General features: G+C 41.0%; 1 protein-coding gene across 4 annotated transcripts in view; it reads right to left on the bottom strand.

Moving 5' to 3' along the window:
• atrnl1a (attractin-like 1a) overlaps positions 1–16,954 on the bottom strand; it is a 345,015-nt gene extending 328,061 nt beyond the window's left edge. For all 4 annotated transcript variants that reach the window (XM_039784008.1, XM_039784009.1, XM_039784010.1 and 1 more), the window contains exon 1: positions 15,983–16,954. In XM_039784008.1, the coding sequence (XP_039639942.1) occupies positions 15,983–16,230 (248 nt within the window). In that variant the 5' untranslated portion in view covers positions 16,231–16,954. The remainder of the gene's footprint in view (positions 1–15,982) is intronic.
• Positions 16,955–19,085: the final 2,131 nt, after the last annotated feature.

Here is a 19,085-nt window from a genome sequence, read left to right as displayed (position 1 = left end):
ACTGGAGGGATGGGTTTTATTTATTTTGTGTTATAGATATATATCAATAGTAAAATGGTCTAAATTCTTAGAAATTCTTCCTCTAAACTAAAATGAAATTGTTGTTGTTGCAGAGAGAGTAAATTACCATTGGGTACCGGTACTAAATTCCAGAGCAAATTAGCTCAAGAGTAGAAATTGCTCTGGTCTAAAGTAATAACTGACACTAGTCTCGCTTTGCCAGACCCTCCTCCAAAGCACGCTGAAGGAGGGTCCACATAGCATTCGGGGATGGGAGGAAAATAATGCTCTGGTTTAACCATCCTGTTGTCCTCGGGTCAAATTTGACCCATTTTCAAAAAGTTTCCATATCAGAAATTTGGGTTTCTTTCAACCAAATTGTCAAAAAAAGAAAAAGCTCATAACAAGTAAAAAAAAAACAATCAGTTCAGTACTTTCATTACATTTGGTTTAATTCAATTTTATAGCATTGGGAAAAATTATGATGATGAAAAAATGTACGAAAAAGCTTCAAAAACGTGGGAAGAAACCAACAAAAACGTCAAAAAAACGCAGAAAAGATGGATAAAAACATCGGCAAAAACGTCGGGAAAAGGGACAAAAACATCGGGAAAGCAAAAGACCCAGAAAAACAAAAGTTGCATGGTCGATTGGGAAGACAACACAAGGGTTAATGGCATTTCTTTAAACCAATCAGAATCGTCATGGGCGGTGCTAAACTCCGCACGGAGCCCTGCAAAATAGTCATGCGAGAGAAAACTCAGATTGGACAGATCGTCTAGCTAGCTGTGTCAATTTACCCTGCAGAGATGCCTGTCACAAAAGCAAATTAAAAGAACGATAAGCGGGCCCTAGTCTAATCTGTGCAGCTGGCGGTGCATTCACAAAGACCAGCCAGGCTGAGGGAGCGACAGGTTGAGCCGGCTAGTAATTCAGATAGATCGCGTCCACGCTTTCCTCAAAAACGCGAGGGATCACTGATTACTGATGCCACAATGGAGAACGCATTGTACATACTTTATACAGAGTGAGCAGCAGCTTCTTGTGGAAGTATGGACGGCGTGAAACACATTATTTGTATAAAAAGAAAAGAACCGCTGTAATGAAACGGAGCGAGTAGCAGACGATCACGGACCAACTGAATGCGTAATTGTAGCTAATATATTAATTAACGCACGGCTCTGAATTGAAGCCGTCATAATCATTCCATTCAAGGATTAGGCTACTAATCATTTGCACACATTAACAGTTGTACTCTTTGCCTTAAAAGTGAGCATGATGCGTAAATATCTCTTTCACTCTGTTCCTCTCCTCCTCTCATGGGCTAAAATATAAGTTTCCTAAGTCATATTAACTTCCACTGCTCGCTTTTAATGCAAAGTGTACAACTGTTCGTTTTTGCAAATGACAGTGACTCATTGAATGGTTTCAGTTAAGAACAGTAGTTCATAAATGTATATTTTAGACTATCATTCAGTCGGTCCGATATCTGCCACGCTTTTTCGCGTTTCTTTTTTATTTTTATAGAGGCCGAGTTTCCTTCTCTACATATTATATGCCTTGCTCCTTGTATATATGGACATAGAAAATAAAGACACTGAAGAAATTGGACTCTAAAATCTAGAAACTATGAAGATAATAATGAAGTGATGATAAATGAAGTGATAAATTCCATGCACACTGAATGGAACAGAGTATATTCATTAGTTATTTCCCCCCAAATATGAGGTCAAAAACCATTGAGGTGTCCTCTCCCTGTTGTTACATGAATGTACAGTAGCCTACATCACTAGATAGTTAGTGGTCCAGTGAACTAAGACTATCATTTGGGAGGATTGTACCATTAGGATATGTTCTTAAATTGTACAATCCTCCCAAATTATATTCCCAGTTTACTGGACAACATAAATTGTGTGCTAAGAATGCCAAATACAATGCAAACATGATCCTTATTGTTAAAGAATTTAAAAAAAATTAATCAACTAAGATAATTCAAGGTGCATTGGCCAACTATAGAAATGTACAGCATTGTATGTATTGCCCTTAGTAACAGACTTCATTTAAAACACATTTGAAATGTTATCAGCCTTTTCTAATTATCTCAACAACTGCCATAATATATTCATCAAACTTCTAACAGCAATATGAACAGCAGTCTCATACAGCAATATAACAGTAACAATGACTGTCACATGAATAATTATAAATAAAAAATAATGGTCACAACAATAAAATAATAACAGTACTTAAATAACAGCAATATGCACTTGTTGTATTTTAATCCAGGCTGATAATAACAATAGGGTAAAACCTCTGCTGGGTATCAGAAAAGGCTCAGGTTAAATAAATCTGGCTGTTAGCCTGGTCAGACCAGGCTAGCTGCACAAATAAATCTCCATGGTGATTTATGTGCCTCCGCTTTAAACGAATCAAGGCTTAATTCATCCAGGATAACCAGGAAATCCCGTAATCCCTTATCTTGGTTTTGTGAAACAGGCCCCTGATCTGAGATCTGAGTAAATAATAGTCCTCATTAATCCACCGAATTTAAAATTCCAACACAAAGAAAGCGGAAGGAAACGGGAAATACATGCATCCGGCGGATGTGGAACGTCAAGGATATAGACCAGTGTTTCTCAACGGAACGCTGGAAGCAATACTTTGGAAAGGGGGTCATTGAGGTGCCCTTGGGGGGGCGTTTGTTTTAAGCCGAGTTTACACCAATGATTCACAACAATACCAGTTAACAATTTAAAGCAGTGTTTCTCAAATGGGGTACTGTAGGGTGTACGTGAAATATTTACAAAAATGCTAATTTAAAAATATGTCAGATAGGGGGGGTAGCCTCGTGAGACCGTCCTGATCTGGCGAGCTCCAGTTTTCTACTCGCAGATCAGTCTGGCATCTTGAGATAGAGAACATTTGGAGCCGTTCGCCAAACAACCGACCAATCAGCGTTGGTTTTGAGGCGGGTTTAGATGTGACGCAACAAGAAGCGACTGTTCAGTCTAAACAACGCGGCGGCTTCCACGGATGAGATGAGCGTAGCTATCGTGCAAGTTTTATCCGAATTAGAAAGTATTCCTTCGTTGAAAGAAGAGCAAAAAAACGTCACTGGAGGCTTTTCTCGGAGGAAAAGATGTTTTTGCTCTTCTCCCGGCTGGTTTCGGCAAGAGTTTGATCTGATTGGTTGATTTGGCCCGTCTATCCCCAACATAGGTGGTGATAGACAGATGGTTTATCCAATCAGCTAACCCGGATTTTCGCCCCTTCCCAAAAGTTCTCCAACGGAAAGTTCCCAGATGGATATGCCGAGCAAATGCGCAGCAATCCATCTGGCAGAGTCAGGTTAGGAGGGGGGTAAGGGAACTGGATAATGGATAGGGGGGCGCTGGACCAAAAAAGGGTTGATAACCACCGATATAGACCATACTGACACACACACACATACACACACACACACACACACACACACGTGGGGACTTGGGTTAATGAGCCAACTCTGTCCTCTGTTATACTCTAATGGAAGACACTGTACGTCAACACACGTCTAATGATCCAGTGATGGAGGGACACTTGACTTTACCACAAACACTAATCTGGTTACTGAACTGACAAAGGCGGTAAATGGAGAGTGTGTCTGGCGGGTCGTTCAGACTGTACGCACACGGCCAAATGACTATTGATCCAACGAGGCTGTGTGGGGCATGGCGGAGAGGTTGTGACATCATCATTAGGAGACAGATTGAATGTGCAGGCTAGTTGTGGGTTTGAAGTATTGACTGCCTGGAACAACTGGTGATGTACTGTAGTTCTCCATACTTTTAGAAACCAGAGAGTTCAATTAAGTGGTTAAATGTGTTCCATACATTATAGAAAATGCTCTACTTAAACAGTAAAGCTTGACGAGCTGTAGTAACCATTTTTGACTTGTATTCCCGGGTTGGATTTTAGAACTGCGTGGCAAAACAATCCAAGCAGCAGAGAAGGAAGGGTGCTGCTTGGCTGCGGTGGGTCCACAGTGACAGATGGTAATAACGGTAAAATGTTTGATAAAACACTATAAAATGTACAGCTTTGTGGACTGCTGCCGTTAGCCCGCTAGCCATGCTAGCCTCTGCAATTGGGTGTACAACTCTAAACCACACTATTTCCTGCCCCTTCCTGCTTTTGTACAGAAGCCCTGAAAAGCTAAGGTGAAAATACATTAAAAAAATACCGGCATTGTTGGCCAGTTTATCTGCAGCGTAGGAGATAATATCTTAAAGTTTATCACCCAATTAGGAGATTTGATCTCGTACTACGAGATCAAATCTTTTAGGCTTACGTAGGCAGTTTTTGAGAGCGATAAAGCTGTGCAAAAATAAGTGCTTAGTGCGCGATAGAAAGGGAATTAAAAGTTCAACTAAATGCAGAATGAATAAAGTTTTACCTTCTCAGTAAACTACAAATGTCCACTGTGAAACATAATGCAAATGTGCATAGGCCCCGCGGTTGGACAGTCTTAAGAGAGGCAATGCATTTTGTGGCGGTTGAGAATGTCCAATGGGAGCGTGCCTATGTTCCCACAGCCCTATGTTCCCACATTTCTAAGACTTTTTTCCAAAAGTAGGCCCTACGTTCCCACAGTTCCTTTTTCATAAATTTGTATCAGATTTTATCCCCCCTTTCTCCCGATTTGGTAGCCAATTACACCCAACCTATTATCCAGTAGCAATGGACTACAGATGGATTGTAACCCTAACCCTAACATAGGGCCTAATTTTCAGTGAAAAACAAATTCTTAGAAATGTGGGAACATAGGGCTGTGGGACTATTGGGCTGTGGGAACATAGGGCTGACCCCTGTCCGGTAAACTCATGCTGCCTACTCTGAAATTCTGGCTAATCTAGAATACATCCGGGCTTTTCTCATGTACACAAAATCTACACATACTATGCAGTTGGAACGCACTACAAACTCAATTCCATGGCATACTTGTGTATGAATAGTTTGTGATTCAACACAGCTCATCTCTCTGAAACCGCTACAGCCTCAGAGAAGAACACAGGGGGTTATGATTCATGTAATACACCCAGCAATCCAACTGTGTGTGTGTGTGTGTGTGTGTGTGTGCTGCCCTTGCTTTCGCTCTCATCATAGCGGGATTAACACACACTGGACAGATGGCCGTCCGGTGCTCCTCCCTCGCAAACGCTCACATGCTTTCTCACAGAACACACAAACACACACACACAACAAACCAAACACACACACACAAAGACACACGCACACACACACACAATAAACACAAACACACCCTAAAACTCCGCACAGTGCAGTGGCAACTTTAGTTCACGAGCTGTCATCATCACTGCAAACTGCCCGAGGGTTTAATCTCACACACACACACACACACACACACACACACACACACACACACACACACACACACACACACACACACACACACACACACACACACACACACATTCAGGGTTAAAGCCTGTGTCTGCAGATGATGACTCTGATGTCAGAAAAGCACTCTCTGTCTCCACTCATCCTGTCTCTCACTATAACACTCATGTGGTTCTTTTGTCCTTGAATGGCTTCCTTCTCCTAATCTTCAGGCATGGGTTGATATTTAGATCACTTTTAGACCACATGTTTATAAATGTATATTCATATTTGTTGTTGTCATTAAACAAATTGAGTGTATTTTGAGATATACTGCTTTTAATAAGGTCCTGGTGGTTTCAATGCCTAAATCTTCTCCGAAGGCATTCTAAATGTTATCTCGTCACAGTTTGTTTTCCTCAGAAACTAACTCCAGGTTCAATATGTCGGCATGTCAATCAGGAATTAACACATTTCTCCTTCATTCACATGTGGGGCATTCAAGAAGGTTTAATATAAATAAATAAAACTGCTTAATAAAGAAAATAAATGATTCACACAAAAATGGCACGACAGCATGTTGCAGAGGTGAAACTCTTACAAGCTTTTAGGAGCCAAACGACCTCACTATGAAATATTTAGAAAAACGTTGGTAAGTGTGACCATCAAAGCAAAGCAAAGAGCAACTACCGCCTTGCAGTTATATGCCTCCGCAAACCAGTCGAGTTGCAGTTTGCATCCATGTCCATGCTCGTATAATATACGTAGTGAAGAAGGAATTTGATAAAATGTATTAAGTGTATTTTTTTGGGGCGAAACACGTCTTCAACCCGGCAGCACAGAAGATCTTAATAATCAGCACAGTTTCAAGATCAGCGTCACCGACTCAGTATTTGACTTGTGTTCCTGAGTTATGGCGTTGAATAACGTCCGGCAAAAGTGCTTTTGCCAAACGTTATGATGTCACAGTGAAATTGACCTTCGACATTTTGGGTATAAATAACCACTTCATCATTTCATGCTATTAGACATTTGTGTGAAATTGTGCGATTATTAGCGTAGGGATTCTTTCAAACAGATTTTTTTCAAAGCCCTGTGGCTACATCAAATGAAGAAGTTTAGTTCTGATAGCTGGTTCCATTTTGGATCCAGCTCCTAACTGGCGAATTTAGCTAATCGCAATACTGAGCTACTGTACAGTAAAACTACTGTAGTTTAAAGTGCCCATATAATGCTCATTTTCAGGTTCGTTATGGTATTTTGAGGTTGTAGCAGGATAGGTTTACATGGTTTAATTTTCAAAAAACACCATATTTTTGTTGTACTGCACATTACTGCAGCTCCTCTTTTCACCCTGTGTGTTGAGCTCTCTGTTTTAGCTACAGAGTGAGGCATCACACTGCTGTAACATCTTTGTTGGCAGTCGCAGATGCGCAGTAGCTAGGTAAGGATCATATCAGCTGTTTCTCCAGCTTTGGCCTGTACAAGGCAGGATTAGCCGGGAGACTTCTTCTAAACGAGGGCGCACTTCACACTTTGCGTGGAGTACCTTCAGAACAGGGACATGGAAGTAGTTCTTTTGTAGATTAGGGTGAACTAGTGTGTGTTGTAGCAGTGTTTTGCCATTCAGAACAAGCTAGCATGCTAGCGCTAGCATGCTACAGTTAGCCACCTCGTTTCGGCTAGTGATGTAAAAAGCGGTGCAGATTTTGAAAAGCTCACATGGAGAATGAAGGCAGGACACATTCAGGAACCGTATCTCACTCAAAACAGCATGAATGGTTTTTTTTCCAAGTTTGTATGTGTGTGGAAGCACCAGAGACACAACCTAACACCCCAAATCCCAGAAAAAGTGATTTTTTTTTCATAATATAGGCACTTTAAGTTCTTTTGACCTTTGTGTTTTTTAAAACTAAACTCAAATACATCTAGGGAATCCACTGGGTTCAGAGTCAATGCTGGATTCCCATTCAATAAAATCCTCTGGAACCTTAAATCCCTGGTGAAGAATAAATTCTTTATTATTATCTCAATTTCCATTACAGTCCAGTCAGAGTTTACTAGAAGGTTGCTGGTTCAAATTCCTGAGCCAACAGGGGAAAGGCCTCATGACGCTCATAACTGCGTCATGTAATAGGATTTCTGTGGCACCATAACATCTAAACTGCGCTCTCAGTATTAGTAGACAGATTAAATCAGACATGTAGTTTAGGGGTTTAACCCAAAACTATAATCCCATTTTGGAAATAAAAATCGTAATGATGAATTTCTTTTTGAAGAATTATGTGCATGCCAGGAACTCTTCCTAATGACTTGAAGAGGTGGTAAATTTTTTAAATCCCATCTTGCGTTGAGTGTTTGAACTCTAGGTCGCCTCAGTCCACTTATCCGGCTCCAGTGTGATAAATAAAGCTTACTCGGCTCCGGCTGCCTGTCTGAGAGGCAAAAACCTCCAATGTGGCCTCTGCACACTGAGCGATGGCTTTACAACAAGTCAGCAACGAGACAGTTCAGAGACACATTCTCATTTTATTCTCCTATCTTCTATCAATTAGCTCATCAACACCCTTTTTTTTTCTTTTTTTTCCCAGAACCCTCTGCTGCATCTCTGTTGTGAGATAATGACTTAAACGGTTTGATCAGTGCGAGTTGATTTCACCCTGGCCCTCCAGTGTTTCTGGCTGCCTGCACTTACCATGCGAGAGACAAAGGGAGATTAATGCAGCGCTTCATCCTGGAAAACCTTGGGCGTATAGATTTACTTTGATGTGCAGCATGAGACAGTTTGATGTTAAAACTGCCAGACGCACAGCCGCGTCGGTCCACGAGTGTTTCCCAGCCTCCTCTCCGCCGTGAGGTTGAATAAGGATAACCAGGTAACCTATTTAGTCTGATGAAAAGCTTCTACCTGGAGGTTTCGCTTCACTGCAGTCGACAGCGACTTAAAAAGACTCATGAATGTGTGTTAAGCCACAAAACATTCTGAAATCACTCACCTAATATTAAAAAAAAATGTTTGGTAACACTTTACTTGAAGGTATCTACATAAGAGTGACACGACACTGTCATCAACACATGACACTGTCATGACACATGAACCCTAACCCTAACCCTAACCCTAACTTGTCATGACAAAAACGCGTTAAGAAGCGTTATGTCATAAACGTCTATGACTTGTTTATAATGTTTATGACACGTTCATGACAGTGTCATGTCACTCTTATGTAGATACCTTCAAGTAAAGTGTAACCAATGTTTTAAAAGTTTTTTCACAACTACATAGGGGATTTGCTTTCAAGTGCGTTTGGCCTTGTACTGTAACTCACAGCACTGCAGTATTTTGCGTCAGTATTTTTACATTGTAAAGTACAAGGCCCTTACTCTACATCTACGCAACTACGTTTTCATTTCTAAGCGGAGGTTTGAGACAAAAAACCATCTCGGCCCACACGAGGGTTTTAGCTCCAGTAGCAGAACTTATCTCCATAATAACAAGTCTGACAATTCATTTCACATGACCATTCGCACACACTGGGCACGTGCGTGCCGGTGTAAACAGGAAGCAGATTGTGTGACGTTACTCTCCGGTTACTCTGCTAAGTTGAAAATACAGAAAATACTTTGGAGAAAGAACAACAATGGCGAAAAGTTAGACCAGGGGTTTCTTAGCTTGGACCGACGACGAGTTTTAACTTTTACTGAAAGGTATGCAAGCCTACGTGCGTAACGTAACCGATAAGACTGACGAATGTGCAATGTCGTTTCCAAAGGCCTCCATTTGTGGTTTGTGCCCGTCCAGACTACAAAGCAACCCAGGACTTATAATACCAAAACGGGGGCAGCAGTGTCTCCAAATGTCTCCGTTTTAGGGGCTCGGAAAAGCCGGAGTAGTGTGGACAGGAGTCGCAGGCATAGCAAAAGATATTCGTTTTTAGACCAAAACGCAGCAGTGTGGATGTAGCCTTCATTTCAATACCATAGTCTGGGATTTACTACCTTCTCCTGCCAACAGTCAGTCCTGGTTTCTTTTATACAGTTTATCCTAGTCTCGCATTGCCAGGTCTTCCTCCACAGCGCTGCGGAGGAAGGTCTGGCTAGTCCACACAGCATTCCGGGATGCGAATTAAATTTTTGTAGGGTGGTAGGGGAAGACTAATCCCTGACTGGCTCGCCCTGACATTCTTACCCTAATCATAACCAATCCCACTCCTCTTGCCTAAACCTAACCAACCCAACCATAGCAGGCAACGAGTACTAGGCATTCAGGATGAGTTCCCTAATGAATAGTCATGAGTCTTCCCCTACCATCCTGCAAAAAAAAAAAGTTCACTTCTGGGATGGGAGAAAAACGTGCTCAGGTTTATTTGCATTTTTTATTTTTAAACCAATCACAATCGTCTTGGACGGAGCCACGGAGCCTCTGCAAAATAGCCTCTGGAAGGAACCTGTTTGGGTGGAACATGTGTACGTTCAAAGGTTGTTTTAGTCGTGCAACAGAAAACTCAGATAGGACAGTCTAGCTAAATTACAACACAAAGAAAGCGGAAGGTGACAGACATCCGGCCCGAAAAGAGTGACACCCGTCTGAATGTCCGGCGGCACTAGAGCAATCGTGGAAGTGGAACGTCATGGATATAGACTAAGTTTATCCTAACAAAGCTCCTTTAATCAATATATTGATTATTAACAATATATTTAATGATTCTTCAGTGTGAAAGGTGTCGCTTGTACAGTATGAAACTACAGCCCTGCTGAGATTTTCAGCCTCTTTGAGCCTCTTCAACCTCACATTTACGGTCTGGTTCAGTCTAGCGGCTCTCATATCTGGTTCAGACTGAATTCTGGGGGTGTGTTTGTGTGTGTTGGTGTGACTTGTGTTATATGTGACAACAAGCACGACTTTATCTAGTCTGGACAAAGAGAGCCAGAGCAGCAGAGACAAAACAAAGCAAAAGAGAGAACGCCCTCAGAAAAAAGAGGGTGAGACTGCGGACCAATAAAACTCTACAGAGCACTAACACCTAATAGACAAACAGAACCTACTCCCTATTTCTCCTTTATTGGAGCTGTCTGTGTGGATATGAAACACAATGGTGTGTGTGTGTGTGTGTGTGTGTGTGTGTGTGTGTGTGTGTGTGTGTGTGTGTGTGTGTGTGTGTGTGTGTGTGTGTGTGTGTCCTGACCATCCCAACTGCTACCCAGTGACCGCTGAGGCTTTAGTATTGAGTATTTTCGAGGCTTGCCCAGGTCCTTATTCTCTGCTCCACTGCTCTCCAGTCTGTCCTCACTATATATATACAGCTGACGTAGCCACAATCATTTAGATAACACACGTATTTGGACAGCACTGTTTCTACAATATTGCTTGTCGACGGGGAGATTCATCTAGTTCACAATCCACCAAAACAACCTCCAGTCGATGTTTTTCAGATGGATTACTGGATGATTTATAATAAACCGAGCTTAGTACAAAGGCATGTTTTCATGAAATAAATAGAAAGAGCAGATTACATGCTTTCAGGGCAAAACTGTTTTCAATTCTTTTTCAATAATTGCCCAATAATTATATGTTTAGCACACCATCCGTATGCAAAATATCTAGGCATCAACAGGGCCACATACAGTGCAGGAGAATGGGCCTTACTGCCAATGGTTTCCTGTGGCCAACCATATGGTAATGCTACAAAAAACCTCCCCAAAAAGGCCACCACCATTATAAAACGGACACTATATGCTGTAAATATATAGAGCTCTATACACTGGAGTGTAAAACTGTGGACAGGACACCTTGAACGGCAATTACTATGCCAGAGCCTAGATAAGTTATATTTATGTGAACACATACACACATCGCACGAAAATATATCTTGTCAAGCTATAAGTAGTCTCGCATTGCAAGACCTTGCTCCACAGTGCTGCGGAGGAGGGTCTGGCTAGTTCACACAACATTCCTGGATGAAAAAAAAAAAAAGTGCTTTGGTTTATTGGCATTTCTTTAAACCAGTCACCTCCTGGCGCGTTAGGTTCATCTTAATGTAAATTCTATAGGAAAGAGACATGTTCATGACATATGGGATGGACAGTATAGAGAGGGGGAAGATTCCCATGTTTTCAACCAGCAAGTGTTCTTGACACCAACTCAAGACGGTCGTATGGCTGTGTAGGTGGTCATGTGAGGGTTAAAAATACTTGAGTTGAGAATTTCCTCGTGGTGGTGGGTGGCGCAGGATGTGACAGCATGGCGTGTGATGGCCGGGTTCAGTAATAAACTAGTCAGACAAAGGTTTATGAACTATTTTTTGAAAACAATGACTACATAACATTAACAGATAATTTAGAAAAAAATAACTATTTACATATCTGTTTATCTACCTGGGAGGGTCTTAATCTACCTGGGTAGGGCGCCCAAGTAGAAGCTATGTATGGGAAAAACTGAGTACTGTGCATTGACACCTTGACACGAGACGTTTATATTTGTTACGCACTTTCATACTATTATTATTATTATTTTTTTTCAAAGATTATTTTGTGCCCACTTTTGGCCTTTATTTTGATAGGACAGCTGAAGACATGAAAGGGGAGAGAGAGGGGGAACGACACGCAGCAAAGGGCTGCAGGTCGGAGTCTAACCTGGGCCCGCTGTGTCGAAGAGTAAACCTCTATACATGGGCGCCTGCTCTACCAACTGAGCTACCCGGGCGTCCCACTTTCATATTATTAAAGGCAGCATAGTATGGTCATTTTCAGGTTCATACTTATTGTGGGTTTCTACGAGAACATCTTTACATGCTTTGTCATACTTTCCTCACCCTCTGTCTGAAACGCTCTGTTTTAGCGACTGTCTCTTTAAGCCCGCGTCCCGAAAAAGCCCAGTCTCGTTCTGATTGGTCAGCGTTTACGGCTCTTCTGCATCTGCACTCTCGGAGTCTCTGCACAGTTGTTGCAGCCGGGGGAATAACTGTAGCGGCCCTTTATACCTACATATTGTTTAGTTGTGACATCACAACTCTACAGAAGTCCCGACGGCTCGTTTAAAGGCACCATTTCTAAATATGAGCTGTGTGCATTTCTCTTTGGATTGTGATACTTTTATAGTATTTATATAACACCTTACCTGCTTTATAATCAATATAAGATATGGAAGTCTCACGTTTTACAGTATGGGACATTTAAGTCAGATATAGAAGAACTTTCAGAAAATAATAATTGTCTTAAAATCTTGTTTATTGACTTGAACGCTATTTAGAAGTCTTAAAAACTGTTAGTTTTGTTAACTCTGAAGTGGCGTGACCGCTGCATATGCAAATGTGCAGTGGACTGCACAAAAAGTAGATCATCAAAATCCATTCCCCCAATCCCTATACTATCAGCAACTAATATGCTAATGTTTCTCCAAAAAAAAGTAGCATTTGCATATTCAGGCCAATACAATACCAAAGGGAGATCATTGTGACAAGTGAGGCAGCTCTTTCTGGAAGATAGAAATAAAGTGATGAAAAGAGCTGCCTTATTTTCAAGCCCATCTACGCTGGTAGCCCATTCTGACAGTTAGTGTGAAGTTCAAAGTGTCTGAATACCGCTTCTATTTGGGATTCGATGAAAAAGGACAAGTGCTTCCGTTAAACTTTTTGTTGAACTTTTAACTCAACTGTCTAATAAACAAAAAAGCATCCAAATCACAGGAGACATTGTCTGCCATGTGCAAAGTAATCACTGAAATTTCAGCAGTTAAATCATTGAGTTTCCTATGAATTTTCATTTCAGTCCTCCTTTGCAAAAGTATTTAAAGGTCCCATGGCATGAACATTTCACTTCATGCGGTTTTTTAACATTAATATGAGTTCCCCCAGCCTGCCTATGGTCCCCCAGTGGCTAGAAATGGTGATAGGTGTAAACCGAGCCCTCGGTATCCTGCTCCGCCTTTGAGAAAATGAAAGCTCAGATGGACCAATCAGGAATCGTCTCCTTATGAGGTCATAAGGAGCAAGGTTACCTCCCCTTTCTCTGCTTTGCCCGCCCAGAGAATTTGGCCCACCCATGAGAGAGAGACATCATGGCTTTCAAACAAGCAAAGTGGCAGTTGGTCAAGGCTACACCCCCACCCTCCACCTTGCCCCCCCTCTCTCCTCCTCAATAGCTACAGACACAGAAATGGCACATCCTAAGGAAAGCTCATTGTGGGGCTTGACGGTAGTGGCTGTAATTCTGCACCAAGGCTGAATTTCGGGAAAGAGACTTCAGATACAGTATTAGGGGACCACTAGGGTCTATATAAAAGAGACTTCAGATACAGTATTAGGGGACCACTAAGGTCTATATAAAAGAACCAGATACATTTAGGGGACACAAAGGTCTATAAAGAGACTTCAGATACAGTATTAGGGGACCACTAAGGTCTATATAAAAGAGACTTCAGATACAGTATTAGGGGACCACTAAGGTCTATATAAAAGAGACTTCAGATACAGTATTAGGGGACCACAAAGGTCTATATAAAAGAGACTTCAGATACAGTATTAGGGGACCACTAAGGTCTATATAAAAGAGACTTCAGATACAGTATTAGGGGACCACTAAGGCCTATATAAAAGCATCCAAGTCAGAGCACCATGTCATGGGACCTTTAAATGGCAGCCATATTCAACCTGTACCTGGTAGCAACACATGGCAGCTCAAAACATTTCTGACCCTGATTTCCGCTGGGCTGCGTTCACTCCTCCGCCGAGCACAGTACGAAACCGTGAGCGCCTCAGACTTTAAAAAGAACAATCACATGTTTATTAAGCTACTGTAGTATCTACCTTCCACTCTAAGCACTCCTGCAATTAAACTCCATGTCTTCTCTTTTCTGGTGTTGTCCTTGTCCTAAAAAAGGATGTGTGATGTCTGTTATGTTTTTCCACCTTCAAGATGAATTTCTCGTCATCCGTGTTGTTGTAGAGGAGACATAAACAATATTGGGGGGGGGGGGGTGTTTTGCCAAACTGACTGGATGCTCTCGCAGTTTCACTTCCTGCCCGGCTGTCTGAACGCCCCGCGGCTCGCGTGAAAATAGACCTGGCCCGTATATCTTTAGCGGAGCGGAGAGCCGCTTCACGCACGCTTCTGGGACGCGCCGCGACGCGCCTGGTGGATTATCGAGCATCGAGAGGCAAGATGTTTCAGTCGTGCAATTTCTGAATCCTGATGTATTTTTAAAAAGCAACTGTTAGACAGGAGTCCCAGCAGGCTGTTTAGGCCTGTGTGTAGTACTCTGAAGTGACCGTGAGAGTGGCAGTCACTCAGAGCAGCAGACAGCAATAGGCCATTGTGGGCCTTATAATTATACGTTGTCATATTTAGAAAAGTGTTTTGCACTCATTGAATTGAACCAGTTAAACCTCTCCTGCACGCATGTGCTCATGCATAAGGACTCATTTGTGCATTTGTGGTGCAGACTGGAAGCTGTTTCTAAACATAAAATCAGCCAGCAAAAGTCACTACACGGCATCAAGAGGCTTGATCTTTGTTTTTGCTGTGGCATTAATTGCCTCTCATACAATCTGGTAACAGCAGGCAGAGCTGCTAAGATTATTCGATTACTTTGTTAACTATTAATAATCATCAATATCATCGGTAACTATTTCGATAATCGGTTTGAGTCATTTTTTATGAAAAGATAAACACAAATTCTCTGATTGCAGCTTGGTAAATGTGAATATGTTCTAGTTCCTTCTCTCGTCTGTGACAGTAAACTGAATATCTTTGAGTTGTGGACAAAACAAGAGATTTGTGGACGTCATCTTGGATTTTGGAAAAACACATTTTTCACCATTTTCTGACATTTGATAGACCAAACCAAACCAACCGATTAATCGAGAAAACAATCGATTAATCGACAATGAAAATGATTGTCTCTTGCAGCACCTAGAGCCAGGTAACATCCACAGGACTTCACTTTAACTGCAACAAAGACACAGATAAATCTAATCATCTACACTTATTCACTGAACCAAGTCAAACACCATAAATATGAGGCTATTCATTCAGCTATAATGGATAAAGGTGTAGGCTATGTCACAAACCTGCCAACTCCTAAACACTGGTGGAATGTAACTAAGTACATTTACTCAAGTACTGTACTTTAGTAAAAATGTTGAGCTACTTCTACTTTACTTTTCATGCCGCTTTCTACTTCTACACCGCTACATTTCAGACAGAAATATTGTACTTTTTACTCCACTACATTCATCTGACAGCTTTAGTTACTAGTTACATTACAAATTAAGATAGATTTTTGCACATAAAACACATGTAGTTTATAAAAGACGATGTGTAATGTAACTAGGCCTACCCAACAATATGTAGGCCTACAAGTCCAGCTGAAATGATGAGCCGATTAAACACTTAGTTATATGACAGAATACTTTACTTTAAGTACTTTCAATACTTTAAGTACATTTTCCTGACGATACTTAAATACTTCTGCTTAAGTAACATTTTCAATGCAGGACTTTTTTTACAGTGTGGTATTAGTACTTTTACTAACTAAGTAAAGGATCTGGATACTTCTTCCACCACTGCTCCTAAAGGCACGTGGCAGATGTCATACCGATTGCCAACTTACTTGAATCTCCCCTGACAGTGCTGGCACTGATCCCCGACCCAGCCGTGGTCACACACGCACGTCCCGTTGATGCACTTCCCTGAAAAACAGTTCGGATCGCAGGACTTGGACACCGAGGACGCTTCCGTGTGAAGCACGAGATGAAGCATGACAAAAACTCCCAGGTATGCTTTCAGGACGTCCCGCCGCGCGCTGCTTTTGGACGCCTTTTTCCAGGTGCATAGATGTAGCCCTCCAGCATCCTCCATGATGGACGCGGAGTGTCTTTCTTTTCTTTTCTTTTTCTTTTTTTTTAAAGAGGCTGCAGCCCGGGACCAGAACACGAGCTGTCACCTTTCACTCTGCGTGGTAATGTGTTGTCATCAGCGGTGGTGTAGCCTAGATATATAAAGTACCCTACCTGTGACGCCGGTGGGTAAAAGGCCCAGGAAAACAATAATTACGCACTATCCGAACATGCTGAGCGATGCGGAGCAAAGCTGCGGGACAGATATATATAAGATATATATATATATATATATATATATATATATATATAAAAAAATAACTTTTATGAAAACATGCAGTTCCGACCTTAAAAGAAACAATGTAAACGCAATTCCAATCGGACCCATCCGTTTCTGAGCAACACCAACATGGAAAAGCGCCGTTACGCGCTCGGCAGCGCGTCCCCACAGGTCTTCCAGAGAACTTCCACTGTGTAGGCAAGGTTCGGGATGTAAACACCGTGACCGGATGATTGCTGCCTCCGCCTCAGAGACTGTAATCCCCCGGAGATGAAATGAAAAAACCCAACGGAGCTCCGATGATGATGATGATGATGATGTGCTCTCCTGCTGGCTGTGCTCCCAGACAAAGACGTGCTGCCCTCTTCTGCTTCTCTCTCTCTCTGCTCTCTTATCTCAGGATGCGACAGTCGCAGCTTCTCCTTTTCTCTCTGTCTCTCTGTGCTCCGTCTGCTACCGCTGTCCGGTCCACAGCTGGTTTGTGACGGGGAGGCGAGGGGGGGGGGGGACTCCTGCACAAAGCCCCGAGCATGAGCAGTACGGCCACGCGGTTAAAGGGGCAGTGCCATTTAAACGGCAGAAGCGTGCAGCAGGCACGCACGGACACTGTGCAGAGACAAAGCCAGTGACATTCGTCTGCAGCACGCTCTGCCTTAGTACGTTTTCCTACAGTATAGGCAGTTCACACTTGATGCATTCAGCAGATGTTCAAGACTCACAATAGAAGAAGAAATAAGTACTAATGGAGGATTTAGCTTTTGTTAATTTTCAGCCAATTCACAATGGAATTATGCAACAGGAGCTATAGGATAGATAGATAGATAGATAGATAGATAGATAGATAGATAGATAGATAGATAGATAGATAGATAGATATGAATGAATGAATGAATGAAAGTTTATTCGGTTACTGAACATATAACATAATATATGTACAGCAAATTCATTAGAAACAAGGGTGGTAACCGAAAAGGTATAGGCTGAAGCCGTGGCTTATTACGCCTACCCTGTTTTACAAAACAACATTTACCCATCAGAATTTAAACATAAACAATATACATGTGTAAACGTGTATTCATACACACATACATGTATACATACTATATATATATATATATATATACTCATATACGTACACATATACATACATACATACATACCTGCAGACATCTGCACTTAATCACAAACAGTTTGTCTTAGCCCACCATATATTTAACAAAAATTGATGTTTTAAACTGTTTTTTGAAATAATGAATGGAATTGCTCCTCTTAAGATCATCGGTGAGACCATTCCACAAGTCGACCCCTTTTACCAAAATCGTATTCATTTTAAAATTTGTTTTAACCATTTGTTTTTTAAACATATACATATATACTCTCCATTTTTGTTCCCGTTTTTCAAACAAACATAATATGTTTTCAGGCAAAATTTTCATATAGACTTTAAACATAAAGACCGCAGATAGATAGATAGAAGGATAGATGGATGGCTGGATGGATGGATATTGTGTCGTGAATGTGTTGCATTCCATTCTGTAAACACTCTGAACAAAGACTCTCTCGTGTTTTAATTGCTATCATACATTTGTATCATAAATTGTAACACTGTTTTCCTTCCTGATGATTTATCTGCGTGAACCTACCATGAACCAATCCTCCTTTCCTTTGGAGCCTCTTTCTTATCTATCTACTGTCTCGTCATCTAAGTGAATTATTAGAAGATGTATACCCTTGTGCAGGGCTTGACATTAACTTTTTGAGGCACTTGTCCTTCGGACAAGTACATTTACGTTTCACTTGTCCATGCATAAAAGTCAATTGTCCGGGTAAAGATTCATCATTTTATAAAAAAAATTGTGTTTTGCTAATGCAGAATTTGAACAAACCCTTGAAAGCATCCAAACACTATCAACATTAATAAAATTCTGTTGAAACAGTAGAAACAAACGTGTCCCAACAATAGATTTCCCCTTCAACAAGAAAAAAGGATCTCCAGACTCCATAATACAAAGTAATATGTTGCACGCCGGTGTGCAGAAGTTAATATATTGAGATTCTAAGTCAGTATTTTAAAGTTTGTCATTACTTTCAGATTCCTAGTCAATATTCTAAGTTACTTAGTCAATATATTGAGATACTAAGTCGATACTTTGAGATATTGAGTCAATATATTGAGATTGTAAGTCAATATTTTAAATGTTCTTATTGGTTTGAGATTCTTTGTCATTATTCTGAGTTACTAAGTCAATATATTGAGATACTAAGTCAATATTTTGAGATAAGTCAATATATTTAGATACTAAGTCAATATTTTGAGATAAATCAATATATTGAGATACTGAACAATATAGTGAGATATTAAGTCAATATTGAGATACTAAGTCAATATTTCGAGGTAAATTAATATATTGAGATACTAAGCCAATATTTTGACCAGAGGTAGTGGTGACTTGAACTTCTACTATATCTAAAATAATTTTGTAGACATACAATGGATTTTGCCACTAAATGTTGGTGTTAACTTTTTTTATACAATTTCACAAATTTCTACCCGGCAGAGGCTGATTTACCGAAAGGATCCTTTTAAAAAGGTGTAG

This window comes from Perca fluviatilis, chromosome 19 (assembly GCF_010015445.1).
Source record: "Perca fluviatilis chromosome 19, GENO_Pfluv_1.0, whole genome shotgun sequence".
Lineage (NCBI taxonomy): Eukaryota > Metazoa > Chordata > Actinopteri > Perciformes > Percidae > Perca > Perca fluviatilis.
Note: the sequence above shows the minus strand (reverse complement) of the source record. Positions and strands in the feature narration are given on the sequence as shown.